Source organism: Nilaparvata lugens, chromosome 3, assembly GCF_014356525.2.
Source record: "Nilaparvata lugens isolate BPH chromosome 3, ASM1435652v1, whole genome shotgun sequence".
Classification (NCBI taxonomy): Eukaryota; Metazoa; Arthropoda; class Insecta; order Hemiptera; family Delphacidae; genus Nilaparvata; species Nilaparvata lugens.
Genome location: NC_052506.1, coordinates 5035429 through 5055875, shown reverse-complemented (window position 1 = coordinate 5055875; position 20447 = coordinate 5035429). Strand labels below are relative to the sequence as shown.

The following is a 20447-nucleotide window of genomic DNA, read 5'->3' as shown; positions in this document are numbered from 1 at the left end:
TTATACTAGTAGGCGAGTACTGCTATTGGTCGAGGGCATGAACGCCTGCCATTGGCCTAGCTAGACAGTCTCCTCCCCCTCAACGGTGTGACAAAATGGCGGCTTAAGCAACAGAATCGCCATGATAATGAAATTTACTTTTAGTACAAAATAAGAACCAAGAAAACAAGTGTGAAAGATAAAAAACAAATATGTAAATGGAAAACTATTGACTAATGTATGCTTACAATTTTATGATAAAACTAAATTCGTAGTGTTGTATTGGTTGAAATGAATATGGTCATTTAAACTATACTGGGAATTTTCCTTAATTACTCTTGTTATTTCTAAAGCCTCTAGAATATTCTTAGATCTGCCTTTGTTATTAACATGCAGAAACTCAACATTCTCCTTAACTGTGAACTTGTGATTATTTGTTATCAAATGTTCTGCAAAGTTAGATTCCCCATTTTGTTTATTCCAATCTCTGATGTGTTCTTTAATTCCACTTTTGAAACTTCTACCAGTCTGACCCACGTAACAAGCATTACAATCATCACATTTAAGTTTGTACACCCCGCTTTTATCCCAAATATCAATGTTGTCTTTACTCCAGCTAAATAGACTATTTAAAATCGGTTTGGTCTTGAAAGCAACATGAAATCCATTGCTCCTCAATTCCTACCTATCTTATCAGATACAAGGCCTGAGTATGGGATTGTTATCCAAGTCTTCTCCTCACAGTTTGAGCCTACAAAGCTAGAATTGATTGAAATTTGTCTATTAATTTTACTCAATAATCTGTCCACCATACTTTCTTCATACCCATTTGTGACAGCTATCTGTTTAATTTTAGTGATCTCAATATCAAAATCATGATGGCTCATAGGTATTGTTAGTGCTCTATAGACCATGCTATTGAAAGCAGCAAGTTTGTGAGAAATAGGATGACAATAATGAAGAAGAATGATAACAGTATGAGTTGATTTTCTGAAAATAGAAAACTTGTGAAAACCAGTGCTATGATCTATTCTTAAATCTAGAAAATTCATATTAACATATATGATTTACATATTTAATTGGAATTTACATATTTGTTTTATTATCTTTCACACTTGTTTTCTTGGTTCTTATTTTGTACTAAAAGTAAATTTTTTTATCATGGCGATTCTGTTGCTTAAGCCGCCATTTTGTCACGCCGTTGAGGGGGAGGAGACTGTCTAGCTAGGCCAATGGCAGACGTTCATGCCCTCGACCAATAGCAGTACTCGCCTACCAGTATAAATTCTGCTGCTCTTGTATTTAGTTTTAGTTTATCAGAGATTGACAATGGTGTAATAACCGAAACCGGTCTTTCTAATTATCAATAAATCAGTGGTTTTTTGACAATTTCTTAGTCTTTTTCATTCAACTTTATTTTTATTTTATGTATTTATGTATTGACAAAGCTACTCAACTGGCAAGCATGTAATTTTAATATTTTCTTGACGACTCTTTTCTAGTGAGGAAAGTACCTACTATGTTATTTCCCCCTGATCATACGAATATATTATATTCAAATTGATAGGCAACACCATGATATATCTTCTTATGCTATCTTTTCTTTTCTCTATGGTATCACCATAAATGATACAGTATCACCACATATGATACAGTATCACCACACATGATACAGTATCAACACAATATGATACAGTATCATCTCAACTTGATACACAACACCATGGTATATCTTCTTATTCTATCTTTTCTTTATGGTATCACCACAAAATGATACAGTATCATCACAATATGATACTGTATATCATCTCCACTTGATAGACAACTCCATGGGTTATGTTCTTATGCTATCTTTTCTTTATGGTATCAACATAAATGATACATTATCACCACACATGATACAGTATCATCTCATCTTGATAGACAACACCATGGTATATCTTCTTATTCTATCTTTTCTTTATGGTATCACCACAAAATGATACTGTATCATCACAATATGATACTGTATATCATCTCCACTTGATAGACAACTCCATGGGATATGTTCTTATGCTATCTTTTCTTTATGGTATCACCATGATTGATACAGTATCAACACAATATGATACAGTATCAACACAATATGATATAGTATCATCTCAACTTGATAGACAACACCATGGCAAATCTTCTTAATATGCTATATTTTATCTTTGCTTATATTCAGTTTGTATTGTTGTTTTCATGATCTTCTTATGCTATCTTTTCTTTTCTCTATTGTATCACCACACATGATACAGTACCAACACAATGATACAGTATCATCTCAACTTGATACACTACACCATGGAATATCTTCTTATGCTATCTTTCATCTTTGCTTGTATTATTCAGTTTGTATTGTTGTTTTCAGGATCGCCACCATATGAACGGTCGATTGCCTTCGAAAGCACCCCACGACCTTCGCCACCCCCACCCCCACCACCAAGCACAGCAGGACAGAGAGGAGAGGAGAGGCGAGAGAGAGAGCGTGATATCGCGAGTGGAGTCGGCGCCACAACTCAGGCCACCCGAGCAACAGCCAATGAGCAACGGCCCCGTCACCAATGGACCCACCGACAAGTCAGGTGAGTGGTAGACTGTGACAAGATGGCAGCACGTGAAAATATATTGACAAGGTGTGACGCCGTCGGCTTGTCGCCTTCTAAAGCCACTGGCGACAACCTGTCACCTCGTAGAAATATTCCGTCAAGATATCATCCCGTCAGCTTGTCACCTTCTGAAACCGAAGGTGACAAGTCGTCATGACCATACTCGATAGTGTCACCTTGAGATGGCGTGAAGGTGTCAACCCTCCAGCTTGTCACATTCTGAAACCACATGCGACAAGTTGTCGGCATTATGAACGACAAAGTTTCATCTCCATCGCTGGCGTCAATGTTTCGCCCCTTCAGCTTTTCACCTGAAACCTTTTTGCATTTTAAGGATAATATAAAGGAAAAGGAATCATCTTCATAGTCCAATTTTAGTTTGAAAATCAGACTAGAATGATTCATGACTGATCCGCTGTCGAGTGGATTATTATTGCATGCAATTAATAGTTCAAAGTAATTTAGTATTCTATCTCAACCTTTCTCTGCTTTCAACTCGGGCTGACCAGTTCTCTCACACACACACACACACACCACACACACACACACACACACACACACACACACACACACACCACACACACACACACACACACACACACACACCACACACACACACACACACACACACCACACACACACACACACACACACACACACACACACACACACAACACACACACACACACACACACACACACACACACATATATATATATATTATATATATATATATATATATATATATATATATATATATATATATATATATATATACATACCAATACCCAAAAACCACTTTTTTGGACTCAGGGGACCTTCAAACGTATAGAAATTCAGAAATTGGGGTACCTTAATTTTTTTCGGAAAGCAATACTTTCCTTACCTATGGTAATAGGGCAAGGAAAGTAAAAAGTCAGTATCTGTTATTAAAGTTATGAATTATGTTATCAATACAAACTAATCAACTCAGTTATACCGTAGCCACATCTTCTTCACCTTCATCTTCTTCCTGTAAATTTTTCAACTTCAAAATATTACAGAATTTAGAAAAAACTCATCTTTTCTTGAGTTGTCATAGTTTACTTCCCTGTTGTTTCTTTTTTCTCTCTTGATTTATTTCGAAAAACAATACAAATTTGGAAACAACAGGCATGATAGCCCAAACCGTTTCTTATACGAGAATTACGATGAAGAATATAATATACTGATCTACGAGTTGATAACAGAAAATATATAAAATAGCAGAATATTTTTCATACCTTTTAGAATTTCCATTCATTGCTTTTGTCACACACACACACACACACACACACACACACACACACACACACACACACACACACACACACACACACACACACACACACACACTCAAACACACACACACACACACACACACACACACACACACACACACCCATTTTAAAATTGAGTAATATCAACATATCATTTCATTGCTGCTCTCATTGAATATTGAGTTTTTCAACAGTTAGAATTACATTTACATGGAAATGGAAGTGATTTACAGGTATCAAATGAAGGTATTATTTATTTCAAATCATTACATATTTAGTATGCTTGAATTCATAGAATGATCTATTCGCCAACATAGCTTCCCCAAGAATTTGATTAAAGTACAAGACCAGAACGTTCATTGATCTTAGAAAGAAATCAGTTTTGGAAACAGAAAAGAAGGCCTTAATAAACTCGTCGAAACCTTGATGAGACCTTATAATTTCCTAATGACAGTGGAAATTGGAATTGATTTATTAGTTCCTATCTATATTTTGTAATTGACTAGCCGTCAGGCTCGCTTCGCTCGCCATATCCATCTAGCCCCGACTGGATCGTCCAAAAATGAGATCAGCAGGCTCGCTTCGCTCGCACACACACACACACACACACACACACACACACACACACACACACACACACACACCACACACACACACACATACATACATACATACAGACCAATACCCAAAAACCAGTTTTTTGGACTCAGGGGACCTTCAAACGTATAGAAATTCAGAAATTGGTGTACCTTAATTTTTTTCGGAAAGCAATATTTTCCTTACCTATGGTAATAGGGCAAGGAAAGTAAAAATTGAAACCCTACCTTATAGAAATAGAGACGGCCAGACGTCTGTGTAATGCATGCAATGGATAATCCACTTGTCAGATGATTGATTTTGAATAATTCTATAGTCTGATTAAGCCTATCTTCAAAGTAGATGATATAGTGATATCAGAGTATGGAGGAATTCCTTTTCCTTTCATATTACCCTTAAAATGCAAAATTTCAAAAAACCTTTTGTATATATCGACGCGCAGTTGAAAAAGGAATATTCCTGTCAAATCTCATAGAATTCTATCAACGCGTTTGGCCGTAATCGCGTTACATACAGACAGACAAAAGCAAATCGAGTTGAAACATAGACCTCACTACGTTCGGTCAATCATCCTTGAAATGCCAAATTTCAAAAAACCTTGAGTATACATCGACGCGCTGTTGAAAAAGGAATATTCCTGCTAAATCTCATAGAATTCTATCAACGCGTTTGGCCGTAATCGCGTTACATACAGACAGACAAAAGCAAATCGAGTTGAAACATAGACCTCACTACGTTCGGTTAATTATTTTGAAATTTACATTTTATACATTTTAAATTTAAGATGAGGAGTTCACCATCCCGATTAGCAAATAACTGTTAACTTGTTAAGTTATTAACCCCTCTGTTAATGCTCCAATTTAATTAATTTCTGTTTAATCACCCCTCTGTTGATGCCCCAATTGTATTGTCATTTTCATAATAGATTTGAATTGAAATTGAAATTTATTCACAACACTGACATGTTTTACAAATATTTTTACATAACTAATTGTACATTATTTTAAATGTGTGTTTGCAGGGATGTCAGTTAACAAACCAGACCACCACTCCCAGCAACTGACTGAACCGAAACGAAAACAGATCTCCAAATCGGCCACCACCTCCGCACTAGCCCCCTCCTCCTCCTCCTCTGGCCCTCCTCACTCCTCCACCCCTTCAACAACGGCGCCCCCCTCTTCGTCTTCTACCTCCTGTTCTGTGTCTTCGACGTCCGCTGCTCACACCTCCACGTCCGAGAAAAAGACTAAGCCAACTGCACAGCAGCAGCAACAGAAAGTGATGAAGTCACAGTCCCAGCCTCACATGACGTCACAACCTCACATGACGTCACAGTCACTCGACCATCAACACACGGCCAGACATGAAGGTCGGTTCCCATTCACTTTGTTGTTTGATTTTCTCTTTTGCTGAGGACAGGGTGGCCACCTACCGGGAAAACCGGGAGAACCTTGAATTCCTCATGATTTTACTAACTGGGAAAAATACCTTGAATTCCTCATGATTTTACTAACCGGGAAAAATACCTTGAATTCCTCATGATTTTACTAACCGGGAAAAATACCTTGAATTCCTCATGAATTTCCCCAATTACTCATGAATTTTTCATAAATTTCAATTCATTTAGTAAAGAAGTGTACAGTAACATATTTAATTAGTAATCTTCCTTTAATTTTATGTTAGCCTATGCTTTTTAAAATGCTTCTAACTGTACTGATTAAAGTTCCTCAAAATCGTATGTGAGCGTTTCTGAAGAGTCCAAGTTTGAATATTGTTTCAATGGTGAGTGCCGAACTTTTGTTGTTTTTCTTATTAAGCTCAAAATTTAGTAACATAGAATGACCGAGGCCCAAATTTAGTTGCAGCAAGTTCCCAAGTGTAGAAATTAAAAATTGAATACGCCTTCTGTCTTAAATCAATTACTGGATGAATTAAATTTGTTTGAAAATTTGAATGTAACATGACTTTTATTAATTCGTTCGATTTAGAATTCAATAAACCTTTCTTATTAAGCTCAACATTCAGTTTCATAGAATGACCGAGGCCCGAATTTAGTTGCAGCAAGTTAGCAAGTTCCCAACTGTAGGAATTAAAAATTGAATAACCCTTCTGTCCTAAATCAATTACTGGATAAATTAAATTTGTTTGAAAATTTGAATGTAACATGACTTTTATTAACTCGTTCGATTTAGAATTCAATAAACCTTTCTTATTAAGCTCAAAATTTAGTTTTATAGAATGACCGAGGCCCAAATTTAGTTGCAGCAAGTTAGCAAGTTCCCAACTGTAGAAATTAAAAATTGAATAAGCCTTCTGTCCTAAATCAATCACTTGATAAATTAAATTTGTTTGAAAATTTGAATGTAACATGACTTTCATTAATTCGTTCGATTTAGAATTCAATAAACCTGACGTTAAATTTTAAAGTATTTTCAATGAATTTCCTGGCTCGTAGTTGCTAGTTGCTAGTATAGGTGACAGTTAAATAATGATGATAATCTGTGCATTTGAATGAACGAATCCTCTAAAAGCTCCCAACCAATCAAGGATTCAAATAGAGATTTGATAGCAGTATAATTTTAGTAAATATTATAGAAGAGAAGAAAAACCCCCTCAGTTTACAGCTTGATTCATAAAAATTATAATTTGGTGTTCCAATCATACTAAATTCAAAATGTCTAGTTCTGTATTTTTGTACGAAAATTGAACTTGAATTTTCAACAGTGAAAACATAACTATTTTTTTTTCATTATACAAATTTGGGAATAGAATATTTTTGGACCAAACCTGTTGTTATTTCCCAATCATATTCATATGATCTGTAATATTGTATCCACAAATAAATGAAATAAAATTTTTAAAAAGTCTGTTCTGTACTGTATCATTGAAGAGAAGATAACATTAAAATGTTGTTTTGTTCAATTTGCAGACTCAGCAGAACCGGAAGCGATGAAGCGCTTGCAGGAGGCCATTGTTAAACTGGTGGAGGGTGGGGAGGAAATGCCACCGGTTGCTAAGCAACCACAACAGCAGCAACAAAAAGTGGAACAGTGGTACTATCGCGATCCGCAGGGCAAGGAGCAAGGTCAGTTCAAGGTCAAGCAGTGCTGACTCATGCCATAGAGAAACAATAGCATAAGTAGATATCCCATAGTATAGGGCGTTTATGTCGCAACTTTTAGGACCGGTTTCCGAGCTCGGGATCTATAAGTTCTGGACTTACAGAGTCCAGGACTAAAATAAGCTCTCGGGTCTAAATCAACTTTCTGAGTCACGGGTTTATGTTCTAAACTCCGGCGTCTATTAAGTTCAGGGGCCTGTTTCATAAAAACTTAGAAGTCCTGTAATACAGGAACAGCTGATTTTATCGGCTATATTGAGCATGTAATTGGAATGGTGATTCTCCTGTATTACAGGACTTGTAACTTTTATGAAACATGCCCATGGACTTATTTGAGTCCAGGACTTTAACGCAGTGAACAAGAGGGAAATTCTCAATATTTTGTGGTTGTATTGTTGGCATTAGGCCTATAGCAAAACAGCTGATTGGAGCGGGATAATTCAAATGCTCTCCAATCAGTTTTGTAACAATTATTTTGTGAAAATACGTTTCAATTTCTTTGTATTGTGTAGGCTGGATCTATAAATTCAAAGCAAAACCTAACCTTTTGAAACATGAATAAAAAATAAACATTTCATTTAACGTTATGCTATTATTTATCATTGATCCTTGCCATTGATTTTGGAATAAAAATGTTAGTATGCTACCTATTGAGTTGGAAAACGTATTTGTTTTGTAAAAAACTGGAATAATAATTTATTATTGTAATATTATTATTATTATTAATATGTTGAATTTGTCATTGATAAATAATATTCACATTGGGAGATGTGATGATGGCCATTCCAAGGCAATCCTTGTATTTTTTTCCTTGAACATTTTTAGGTTATGTCACAGTCGTAAAATAAGGTTAGTTTTTACGCATAATATTTTGAAGAACTTTATTCCAAAATAAACTTGCAAACTATACATTATGAATTTAGATGGACTTATTCAAATAATGACATTTATTTGACTATTCATCTACTCTAAAACAATAACTGAATTGTGTTTGCTCCGTCAAGTCTAGAATTTAAATTTAAACCCTACCCCAGTCGAGGGTTTAAAATCACGCTGTTTTAAGTTCTGGACTTAACGATTTTTGATAAATCCTTGACTCGGAAAGAGGCGAGAATCTAATTCAAGTCCTGGACTTATAAGCCCTTCACTCAGAAAGCGAAATTATAAACTCCAGGGTCTAACGTGATCTGTAAACTCCAGGGTCTATTAAATAGACTCAAAGTTTGAGTCCTCGACTATGTTGACGCTCTGACACGGAAAGCCAATTTTCTGACTCCAGAGTTTAAAGCCGGTTAAAGTCTAGAACTTGGCACGGAAACCGACCCTTATAGTTATCTCAAGCTGATAGTCCACGTTGTTCTTTCCTGTGAAGCTTTATGACGCTGGTAGTCTCTCATATGGTGCCCGTCATACACTCTTACCCGGTCAAAACAGTAAAAATCTACAATAATCAACAGTAATCGGCTTGAGCTAACAGTAAAAGTTGCGACATAAACGCCCTATACCATGGGATATCTACTTAGGCTTTTGTTTCTCTATGCTTATGCCTTCTCCACACTCTCTCCAAGTCGCTGGTATGCTTGGCCAGGTTGCACTTGCCATCCAAACTGCAATGTGGATGCTCGGCTGGCCACTCGCCTTCGATTGGCAAAAATCGGAGCGACGGCAAGTGAAGGCAAACCACCCATCCACACTCTCGCGCTCGTCGTCATTTGTACGCACTTGGCAAGTGTGTGGATGCGGCATTAGGTGCATCTCACTGTAGTGAGGTCCACGTTATAATGACAGTATTTGATCAACTTTGGTTTTGCTATCCTTGTCTATCATTCGAAAAAGCCAATGGTACTATCCTTTTCTAGGTCCACAACGATGACAATTATGTTTTTGACAGTGTAGAAATATAATTAATTAATGCAGAGAATCGGCATCGCTATTCTTCTATCTTTATCCACTGCCATTATAACATGGACCTCACTATAGCACTATCATGGCAATGTTGATAAATTGAAGAATGCACTCACATTTTACTATGAAGAAATAGGGACTATTCATACTACACATTCGGATTCCTTGTTAAAGTTCTTCTTCGTCTTCTTCTTTTTCTTTTTCTTCTTCTTCTTCCTACTTCTTCTTCTTCCCACTTCTTCTTCTCGCTACTTCTTCTTCTCCCTACTTCTTCTTCTTCCTACTTCTTCTTCTTATTCTTCTGCTTCCTTCTTCTTCTTCCTACTTCTTCTTCTTCCTACTCCTTCTTCTTCTTCTTCTTCTTTTTCTTTTTCATCTTCTTTTTTTTTTTTGCTACCCCAATCATATGGGGTCGGCATTTCCCTCCTTCATCTGTCTCCACCACAAAATCCTGTCCATCTCCTCCCCTCTCTCCACTCTGTCTCTCCCTGGCCTTCCCCGCCCTCTCCTGCCACCCAGATCCAAATCCTGCACCCTCCGTCCCACATAATCCTCACATGTCCAAACCACCTCATCCTGGCCTCCTGCATCCTCCTACCCAATGGTCCCACCCCAACTGTACATGTAATCACTTGAGTGTTTCGGATGGACACGTTAAGTCGTAGGTCCCGGCTGTCTAAAAAGCAGTCGTTAGGTCATGTCAGAGGCCCTGAAATTGATCAGTTGCGACCTGAAAACTCTGACACCAGACCTGAGCCAGCCAGGTCACTCGATATTATTATTATTATTATTATTATTATTATTATTATTACCTCATTACGAATTCTATCCCTTCTACTCTGCTTTCCAATTATTTCTGAGCAAGTTCTTCTAGAAGCAACATAATCATGTCAGTCTAAATCTTGATTGAGTACGTTGTATGCTCCTTTGGTAACTAACGTTCAATTTATAACTAATTTTAAACATATTCAAAGTTGAAAAGTTTCAAAGTTTATTCATTGTAAAATCGCTACCGTGAGGGTAGCAGAGCTACATATAGCTCTGCTACATAAAATTAGCTCTATATGTAGCTCAAATTTTATATAGTTCTCTTGCTACATAGTGTGAACGTAGCTTAAGGCTATAACAAGACATATCATTGTAATATTGTTTTTCAAATTGATTTGTTTGCACAGGTCCGTTCCCCTCGCCGGACATGTACGAATGGTACTCGACGGGCTACTTCACACATGAGCTGCTGTTGCGGCGCGCATGTGACGAACACTACACGCCGCTCGGCGAACTCATCGAGCAGTGGGGCAAGTTCCCCTTCTCCTCCAACAACGAGCAGCCCCCTCCGCCCCAGCTCAGCTCCACCCCTGTTGTGCCACCCTCCGTGAGTACCACCACAGACAAAATATAAGATAAGTTCAAAAGGGTACCCGTCTACTTGTCACCTCGGCATTTTGACCACAGGCGACAGCTTATCCCCTCGTGAAAGTATATAGCTACCGTCAACTGGTCATCTCGTCAGCATGTCTTTAAAGTAAAATAAAATTCACACGATCAAAGCCTAAATTAATTGTTTCTGGGGTCCCTCAGGGTTCTATTCTGGGCCCCTTGTTGTTTTTGATCTATGTGAATGATGTTGCAGGGTCGGTTCCCATTGAGAATCTGTATGTTTTTGCAGATGATACAACTCTGGTGACAAAGAGCCAAGACTTGAGAAAATTGGAAATTGAATCTTATGTTAAGATAAATAGTCTGTGCCAATATTTTGCAAATAATAAGTTGATGTTGAATGCCTCGAAAACAAATTATATGTGTCTATAAACCCATCAGAGTAGGAGGTTGAGACACAATGAAACACCTAAATTATTCATTGGAGAGTCGGAATTGGTAATCAAGAGCTCAACGGACTTCTTAGGGGTGAAACTGGGGGAAGGGCTGGGTTGGGGGGAACAATTGGTTTAGATTGAAAGTAAAATTGCGAGTGGAATTTTTGTCTTAAGGAATTTAAGTAAATTAAATAATAAGCCTCTATTGAAGTCGGTCTATCATTGCTTGGTGGAGTCACATATTACATATTCAGTGGCCCTATGGGGAGCTAGAGAGGGTAACCTTCAGCAAATTTTCATTTGTCAAAAAAAAGCATTGCGCACTATGTTGAGGTTGCATCCACAAACACATTGTAGGGACTATTTTATTGAAATGGAGATTCTCACTGTTCCCTGTCTCTATATTTTGGAAATGTGTGTATATATTAGAAGGTGTTTACTACATACTATTAATAAGACGCATGAATATAATACACGGCATAAGAGTACCTTCTCGGAATATCATAGATTGACTTTGTATGAAGAAAAACCCAGTTATATTGGTAGAAAGATTTACCAAGTACTACCAATTCGGTTGCGGGAAATATTAATGATGAAAGAGTTTAAACGAAGTTTGAAATTACTGTATTTCTAAAGGAGGAGTGCTTTTATAGTCTGAAGGACTGTTTTGATTACTGTAATAGAGTCAAAGACAAATAGTAATTATATACTAGATATAAATTTCATGAAAAATTAATGGTGTCTCGCTTTTGCTAGCACTTTGACTTGTCTGACGCCGTTGAGGCCAACCAGACCTAATATATATCTATCTATCTATCTATGTCACCTTCTGGAATCGCAGGTGGCATCCTGTTGGAACCATACACAACATAGTGTCATCAACTCGCTCGCGCGTCACCTGGTCATCCCATCTGAAAGTCATCTCCGGGACATTGACACATCGTCCCTTCCGGAACTTGACTAACATCATCTGTTTTCGCCACACTGCACAGAAAGCAGCTGTTTTCCAGTCCCTACGTAGATCTGAAATACCTTGTTTGCAGACGACTCTCGTCTGAAGTAAGAAAAAGGTTTCTTTTCCGGCCTAGGCCGGAAAGAGTACTGTTTCCAGCCGCTAACATGGAAGTCCGTAGTTAATAAGTCATCCGCTAGATAGGGCGAGTGTCAACTATCTTCATCTGAAGTCTCCATTATTTCAATTTCAGTTCGAATTTCGAATCAAACTAATTCAGCATTCGCTTCGCAACCATTTTTATTCAATTATTTATTGTTGATTAGCGCATTCCGAATTTTCAAAAATGCTTGAAGATGACGACGCCCGTGATATTCCAAGTTAAATTTTAAAAGAATCTGAAATCCTGACTGCAAATCTTCTACCACTAAAATCAAGAGATAGGTACGATAACGAGTATTCTTTATTTATTTTGTCAGTAATACCTGTAATGTGGCGGAAAATATCGTTCGCACCACGGGCAAAAATGTTTTTCCGGCTCTCAATCTTTTCTAGTCCTCGGCCTACGGCTTCGGACTTGAAATCCAATTTCGAGCCGGAAAAATCTCATTTTCTGCTCTAGGTGCGAAATGTACTATTAATTCAATAGAATTTATGAGGACGGCAAAATATCGTACGATATTGTGATGTGACTACTTGGATTGTTTTGGCAGGTGCCGGAAGTGCCAGTTGCAGCCAAGCCGCAACCAATGCAGCTGCCTCTATCAGCAGCTCCAGCAGCCAACCCGGTCTCCATTGAGGAAGCTCTCATGATTCAACAGTATCAGTATCAGCAGATTTTGTTGAGGTCAGTCTCCTTCATTCATCCAATCAATCAATGATTTATCAATCATTCAATGATTTACTCATTCTATTTACTCATCAATGATTTACAAATATCAGGCCCGGTTGCACAAAGGCCTGTTAAATTTTAATCAATATTAATTTCCAAGAGATCTTAGATTCTCCAGTATCAGCAGATCTTGTGGAAGTCGGTCTTCTTCATCCAATCAACCAATCGTTTACAAATGTCCGGCCCAGTTGCACAAAAGCCTGTTTTATTTTAATCATTATTAAATTCCTCGATAAATAATCAGAAAAGGCTAGCACTAATCCTAAGGACCCCTATAATTTCCATCCATTGCCATTTTCATAAGAATTATGTAGGCTAACGTAGGCTATCATTTGTTTTTCCTCATTTATTTGATTGAGTGATCAGGCCAATACAGAATTAATATTTTCAAGTACGTTGAAACAAACAATTAATGGAAAGTGATGAACTAGTTTTCTATTGATGGAAATCGCATTTCTTCGAATGCTAAGAAGAAATACTGTTGATATTATCATAGAGAAACGATAGCATAAGTAGATATTCCATGGTATAGGGCGTTTATGTCGCAACTTTTACTGTTATCCCAAGCCGATAGTTCACGAAGTTCTTTCCTATGCAGCTGTGTGACGCTGGTAGTCTCTCAAATTGTGCCGTTCATACATTCTCACCCCAACAAAACAGTAAAAATTGGGACAGTAATCGGCTTGAGATAACAGTAAAAGTTGCGACATAAATTCCCTATACCATGGGATATCTACTCATGCTATCGTTTCTGTATGATAATATCAACAGTATTTCTTCTTAGCATTCGAAGAAATGCAATTTCCATCAATAGAAAACCAGTTCAAAATTTTCCATTGTTTGTTTCAACGAACTTGAAAATATTAATTCTACTTACGCTATTGTTTCTCTATGATATTATTGAACAGCAATTTGGATTTTCGTTTAAGGGATAATTTGTCCTTGAGAAGTTCTCTGCAATATGTGTAATGCAAAAATTCTGTATTTGTTTACAGGCAACAGGTTTTATCAAAACTTAGCCAACAAGATTATTATAACGGCTTGAGTCCTGAACAGCAGGTGAGCATAATACTCGTTATATATATTCAAATTCAAATATTTATCCACTCAAAAGTCATACAAAATATTCACAAGTTATAGAATGACAAGATTATTATAATGACTTGAGTCCTGAACAGCAGGTGAGCATAATACTCGTTATGTATTCAAATTCAAATATTTATCCACTCAAAAGTCATACAAAATATTCACAAGATATAGAATGACAAGATTATTATTATGGCTTGAGTCCTGAACAGCAGGTGAGCATAATACTCGTTATACATTCAAATTCAAATATTTATCCACTCAAAAGTCATACAAAATATTCACAAGATATAGAATGACAAGTTAACAAGGTGTTATGTTTCACAAAATATTGTTAACATTTCCAATGACTTTATGCATAGCCACCTCTAATACAAGGCCTTGGCCTTGTATCATCTAATTATAGTGAGCATCTAACCATAGTAGAATCTAACCATAGTGATATTTACGTTATAAAGCATAGCCACCTCTAATACAAGGCCCTGCCCTACGATATTACAACGTCGCAGCATAGGATCTATAACATGATTGGTTAAAAAGATCAGCTGGTATTTTTTTAAATCTTTTTCACCAACAATGTATTAGATTCTAGGCCTACGCTGCGACGTTGTAATATCGTAGGGCAGGGCCTTGTATTAGAGGTGGCTATGCTTTATAACGAGAATCTCACTATGGTTAGATGCTACTTCTAGCTGTCAGACGCTAGAGTCTTATCGTTTTTTTACTTTCCTTGCCCTATTACCATAGGTAAGGAAAGTATTGCTTTCCGAAAAAAATTAAGGTACCCCAATTTCTATATTTCTATACGTTTCAAGGTCCCCTGAGTCCAAAAAACTGGTTTTTGGGTATTGGTCTGTATGTGTGTGTGTGTGTGTGTGTGTGTGTGTGTGTGTGTGTGTATATGAGTGTATGTGCGTCTGTGTACACGATATCTCATCTCTCAATTAACGGATTGACTTTAAATTTGGAACTTAAGGTTCTTTCACTATAAGGATCCGACACGAAAAATTTCGATCAAATGCAATTCAAGATGGCGGCTAAAATGGCGAAAATGTTGTCAAAAACAGGGTTTTTCGTGATTTTCTCGGAAACGGCTCCAACGATTTTGATCAAATTCATTCTTGAAATAGTCATCGATAAGCTCTATCAACTGCCACAAGTCCCATATCTGTAAAAATTTCAGGAGCTCCGCCCCATCAATGCAGATAGATTCCCAATTATCAGGCTTCAGATACAATTGAAACAAAAAAAATCAAGTGGAGTAGATTGAGCATGAAAATCTCTACAATTAATGTTCAGTAACATTTTCACCTAAATTCGAAAAAAAGCTTTAAATTCGAGAAAATGTGATTATTCAATTGCAAATTATTGTTGATTCTATTAAATCATTCACTATGAAGAGATAGCAGACCTCATGTGTGTCTCCAGCGTTATTGCCCTGTTACCAGCTGGCTCAAATCTTTGAATAGTAGACTTGAGATGCGCGGGTACACTAGCGTCAGGTGATCAATTTTCATAACGGCAAAGATAGTAATGTGAGTGCGCCACACCAGATTTTTATTTTTTGGGTTGTATTCATAATTTACTTTTTATGATCAAGATTAGTCTATTGATTACGAGAACGTTCAATCCGTGCTCTTCAAGGGTCCGTGAAAAAGAGAAATGGATCGAGTTATAGTTTTATTGTTTTCTATGCTGATAATTATAAGGCCCGGTTGCACAACAGCCGGTTGAATTTTAACCGTGATTAATTTCACGAGAGCCAATCAGAGAAGGCGTTTTTGAAAAGACTGCTTCTCTGATTGGTTATCCTGGAATTAATCACGGTTAAAATTTAACCGGCTGTTGTGCAACCGGCACTAAGTGTTATAAAACACTTCACTTGAATGGGCTACTTTTATAAATTAATAAAACAATATTGAACCTTGAAGTACCCTTTATTATTAAAAAGAATAGTACAGCGACAGTAAGTTCGACCATAGGTCATTTTCAAGTTGAAATGTGGAAAATAGTATCAACTTGTTTATTTATTTTCCACATTTCAATTTGAAAATTACCTATGGTCGAAACTAGTCGTTGTAATATTTTTAATAATAAAGGGTACTTTAAGGTTCAATATTGTTTTATCAATTTATGAATGTTATTATCCTATAAAATTATATCAAAAGAAAGATTAATCGAAAGAATTGGATAATATATTTCATCTAAATTACGTGTATGTTATGAAATTTCTTTCTCATGATTTTACTTTTCTTGCCCTAGTACCATAGGTAAGGAAAGTATTTCTATACGTTTCAAGGTCCCCTGAGTCCAAAAAAGTGGTTTTTGGGTATTGGTCTGTATGTATGTGTGTGTGTTTGTGCGTCTGTGTACACGATATCTCATCTCCCAATAAACGGAATGACTTGAAATTTGTAACGTAAGGTACTTACAATATAAGGATCCGACACGAACAATTTCGATCAAATGCGATTCAAGATGGCGGCTAAAATGGCGAAAATGTTGTCAAAGACAGGGTTTTTCGCGATTTTCTCATCAATAAGCTCTATCAACTGCCACAAGTCCCATATCTGTAAAAATTTCAGGAGTAAAATCTGTAAAAATCTATGCAAAGTTTGATTTTAGATTCTCAATTATCAGGCTTCAGATACAATTTCAACAAAAAATTTCAAGTGGAATAGATTGAGCATGAGAATCTCTACAATTAATGTTCAGTAACATTTTCACCTAAAATTGAAAATAAGCTCGAAATTCGAGTGAATGTGATTATCCAATTGCAAACTGTTGGCAACTGTTGATCCTATTAAATGATTCACTATGAAGAGATAGCAGACCTCGTGTGTCTCCAGCGTTATTGCCCTGTCACCAGCTGGCTCGAATCTTTGAATAGTAGACTTGAGATGCGCGGGAACACTAGCGTCAGGTGATCAATTTTCATAACGGCAAGGAAAGTTGTATGAGTGCGCCACACCAGATTTTCGTATTTTTTTTTCATGGCAAATGATCCAAATAATAGTCGTCAGCAAACAAACCAATAAGGTTTTGCTGGTGACGCCGATTAATTTTGAAAAATTCAACATTATATTTTTCGTAGTGATTTTTCATATTATGTATTGTTTTTCTATTATTTTCTGAGACTGAATTGAAATTTGTGATAGATGCTGATGCACATAATGCACCAGCCGCAACTGTTGCCGCCGGCAGCTGCCGCAGCCGCAGCCCTCCAGCCGCAGCCACCTGTGACACCGCTAGCCACGGTTGCCGCCTTGGCAGCCGCCGCAAACGGGGGCGCCGCCAACGCAGCCGCAATGCCTAGGCCGCAACCGGCCACGCAGGCGCAGTCGCCGCAGGACATCAACGGGTTCATACAGAAGCTGGCACAACAACAACAGCAGCAGCAACAACAACAACAACAGCAGGTGAGGCGGCTGTTGAGTTTGGTGGAAAAGTTTCTTTAGTGCTTTAGTGAATTATGAAGAATAGATACGTGTTGGTAATCCTCAGTTAACTCTTAAGCAATTCAATTAAATTATTAATGCTCAATAACTCAATGTTACAACCAGTACAATTTACAATATCATTTCAAGTATATGATAACAAACATGTATACAGTTAAAAGTGTTGGCCGGCCTGACATTGCATTTTTACTTTCCTTGCCCTATTACCATAGGTAAGGAAAGTATTGCTTTCCAAAAAAAATTTAAGGTACCCTTATTTCATGTTTTCTATACGTTTCAAGGTCCCCTGACTCCAAAAACATGATTTTTGGGTGTTGGTCTGTGTGTGTGTATGTCTGTGAACACGATAACTCCATTCCTAATTAACCGATTGACTTGAAATTTTAAACTTAAGGTCCTTATACCATGAGGATCCGACAATAAGAAATTCAATAAAATTCAATTCAAGATGGCGGAGAAAATGGTGGATAATTGCTAAAAAACCATGTTTTTCACGGTTTTCTCGAAAACGACTCTAACGATTTTCTTCGAATTTATACCCTAGATATGCCCTATCCAACTGACATGAGTCTCATTTCTGGAAAAATTGCAGGAGCTCCGTAATATTCCTGAGAAGAATGAATTTTGTTAAATTTCTATCACGATTTTCTCAAAAATGACTCGACCGATTTTTTTCAAATTCATACCCTGTATAGTCATATATCAGCTCTATTAACTGGCATGAGTCTCCTCCCTGAGAAATTAACAGGGGCTCCACCCCATCCTTGAGAAATTTACGTTATATCCTCCTTCTCGTGCGTGAAGTAGGTAGGTAGAGCAGTTTATTCAAAAGAACACATGTCGATATTTTATTTGTAGAACAGCTGTTTTGACAACTTTTAAGAAATCCTCAAATTTCATAATTCAAACAAAGGAAAATATACTCTGAAGACAATAACAATAGTATAATCGTAGTTTTAATTATTTAGCCGTCAATCGGCATAATGTTATTCCCCTAAATTATCCTTGTTAATGAGGCTTATAGATCAATGAGCAAGGAAAGTTTTGTGAGTGTACCACACCAGATTTTTCAAGTTGGAGACGAAGTCAAAAACTTGAAGCGTTTGAGAGCCGACAAAACATATTTTCCCGTGTTGCAAACACTGTTTTTCGCCACACTACAAAAAAAATCTGGTATGGTACACTCACACAACTTTCCTTGCTCATTGAACTGTAAGCCCCATTTCTAAACGAGAATAATTTAGGGGAATAACATAATGACGATTGGCGGCAACATTTTATTTGAAACTACGATCAGACTTCTGTATACAGTATATGTGTATATATAATTGTTTTCAGAGTACTTTTTCCTTTGTGTAAATTGTGAAATTCGATGATTTTCTTTAAAAGTCGTCAAAACAGCTGTACTACAGATGAAATATCTCGACTATGTGTTCTTTTTATGAACTGCTCTACCTACCTACCTCATGCACGAGAAGGAGGTTACAAAGTCCATTTCTCAAGGATGGGGTGAACCCCCATTAGTTTCCCGGAAAGGAGACTTATGCCAGTTGATAGAGCTGATAAATAAAATAAATTCATACAGGGTATGAATTTGAAAAAAATCGGTCATGTAATTTTTGAGAAAATCTTTTAAAAAAAATGTTTTTTTAGTAATTATCTGCCATTTTTCTCAAGAATATTACGGAGCTCCTACAATTTTCCTAAAAATGAGACTCATGTCAGTTGATAGGGCTTATGAATAGCTAGCTATCTATGGTATAAATTTGAAGAAAATCGTTGCAGCTGTTTTCGAGAAAACCGTGAAAAACATGGTTTTTTTAGTCATTATCCGCCATTTTTCTCAAGAATATTACGGAGCTCCTGGAATTTTCCCAGAAATGAGACTCATGTCAGTTGATAGGGCTTATAAATAGCATCCATGGTATAAATTTGAAGAAAATCGTTAGTGCCGTTTTCGAGAAAACCGTGAAAAACATGGTTTTTTAGTAATTATCCGCCATTTTTTCCGCCATTTTGAATTCAATTTTATTGAATTTCTTATTGTCAGATCCTCATGGTATAAGGACCTCAAGTTTAAAATTTCAAGTCAATCGGTTAATTAGGACTGGAGTTATCGTGTTCACAGACATACGCACATACACACACACACAAGCTGCGTACACATATTCGCGTATCCAACCCGCACCGAGCACGCTCCTCCCTCGTACCGCCCTCGTTCCTCCATCGTACCGCAGTAGCTCCGCCTCCGCTCGGCAGTTGCACCCATCATGAACGTTACGGAAGATGTTAGATCTACTCGAGTTCCCCGGTCGAACCACTGTTGTTCCCCGGTCGATCATCAAACGCTCTGCTGGAGTGACGTTCGGTTGCGGAGCAGAGCGAAAGTCTGTACGCACCTACACACAAACCAACACCCAAAAATCATGTTTTTGGACTCGGGGGACCTTGAAACGTATAGAAAACTTGAAATCGGGGTACCTTAATTTTTTTTGGAAAGCAATACTTTCCTTACCTATGGTAATAGGGCAAGGAAAGTAACAAACTGAAAACTTGACGAATTGAAAACATGAATGAAAACTCAATGAACTGAGAACATGACTAAATGAGAACTCGACAAACTGAAAACTTGAAGAATTGACGAATTGAAAACTTGTGCTAAATGTGAATTTGAAACTTGACGTAATGAAGTCTTGACTAACTGAACAC

The 20447-nt window shown here is 37.1% G+C and overlaps 1 protein-coding gene across 1 annotated transcript in view; it reads left to right on the top strand.

Moving 5' to 3' along the window:
* LOC111061659 (GRB10-interacting GYF protein 2) overlaps window positions 1-20447 on the top strand; it is a 91430-nt gene that overhangs the window by 28035 nt on the left and 42948 nt on the right. Inside the window, 7 exon segments of the mRNA XM_039425304.1 lie at window positions 2375-2588; window positions 5529-5876; window positions 7437-7592; window positions 10709-10908; window positions 13016-13149; window positions 14190-14253; window positions 17439-17699. Of these exon segments, the coding sequence (XP_039281238.1) occupies window positions 2375-2588; window positions 5529-5876; window positions 7437-7592; window positions 10709-10908; window positions 13016-13149; window positions 14190-14253; window positions 17439-17699 (1377 nt within the window).